The sequence below is a fragment of the Meleagris gallopavo genome, chromosome 18, assembly GCF_000146605.3.
Source record: "Meleagris gallopavo isolate NT-WF06-2002-E0010 breed Aviagen turkey brand Nicholas breeding stock chromosome 18, Turkey_5.1, whole genome shotgun sequence".
Classification (NCBI taxonomy): domain Eukaryota; kingdom Metazoa; phylum Chordata; class Aves; order Galliformes; family Phasianidae; genus Meleagris; species Meleagris gallopavo.
This window is the reverse complement of record NC_015028.2, coordinates 114,227-114,843: the sequence shown is the minus strand read 5'-3', so window position 1 is coordinate 114,843 and position 617 is coordinate 114,227. Positions and strand designations below refer to the sequence as shown.

At 66.6% G+C, this 617-nt stretch overlaps 1 protein-coding gene across 1 annotated transcript in view; it reads left to right on the top strand.

The window, feature by feature from the left end:
- Nucleotides 1–615, top strand: part of LOC104913632 (class II histocompatibility antigen, B-L beta chain) — a gene marked incomplete at its 3' end in the record, with an annotated part of 795 nt that extends 180 nt beyond the window's left edge. The window contains exons 2-3 of the mRNA XM_019621200.1: nt 81–362; nt 449–615. Coding sequence (XP_019476745.1) covers nt 81–362; nt 449–615 — 449 coding nt within the window. The remainder of the gene's footprint in view (nt 1–80; nt 363–448) is intronic.
- Between the last annotated feature and the right edge of the window lie 2 nt (nt 616–617).

The window sequence follows — 617 nt, the reverse complement described above, 5'->3', positions numbered from 1 at the left end:
GGCAGAGCAGCTGTGGGGGCAGCGGGTCCGGGGAGGGGCGGGGGACCTGGCGGGGGGCGGCTGTGAGCCCTGACCGTGTCTTCTGCCCGCAGCGTTGTTCCAGTTCTCTGCTTCATCTGAGTGCCATTTCCTGAACGGCACCGAGCGGGTGAGGTTTGTGCAGAGGTACATCTACAACCGGCAGCAGTACGCGCACTTCGACAGTGACATGGGGAAATTCGTGGCCGATACACCGCTGGGAGAGCCGTCAGCTGAGAACTGGAACAGCAACACCGAGATTCTGGAGGACTCACAGGGTGCAGTGGACACGTACTGCCGACACAACTACGGGGTTGGAGAGTCCTTCACGGTGCAGAGGAGCGGTGAGTGCCGCGGGGCACAGCGCGGACGGCCGGGCACGCGCCGCGCTGTGGCGGTCGGTCCGCAGCGCTCCCCCCGTGCCCCGCAGTGGAGCCCAAGGTGCGGGTCTCGGCGCTGCAGTCGGGCTCCCTGCCCGAAACGGACCGCCTGGCGTGCTACGTGACGGGCTTCTACCCGCCGGAGATCGAGGTGAAGTGGTTCCTGAACGGGCGCGAGGAGACGGAGCGCGTGGTGTCCACGGACGTGATGCAGAACGG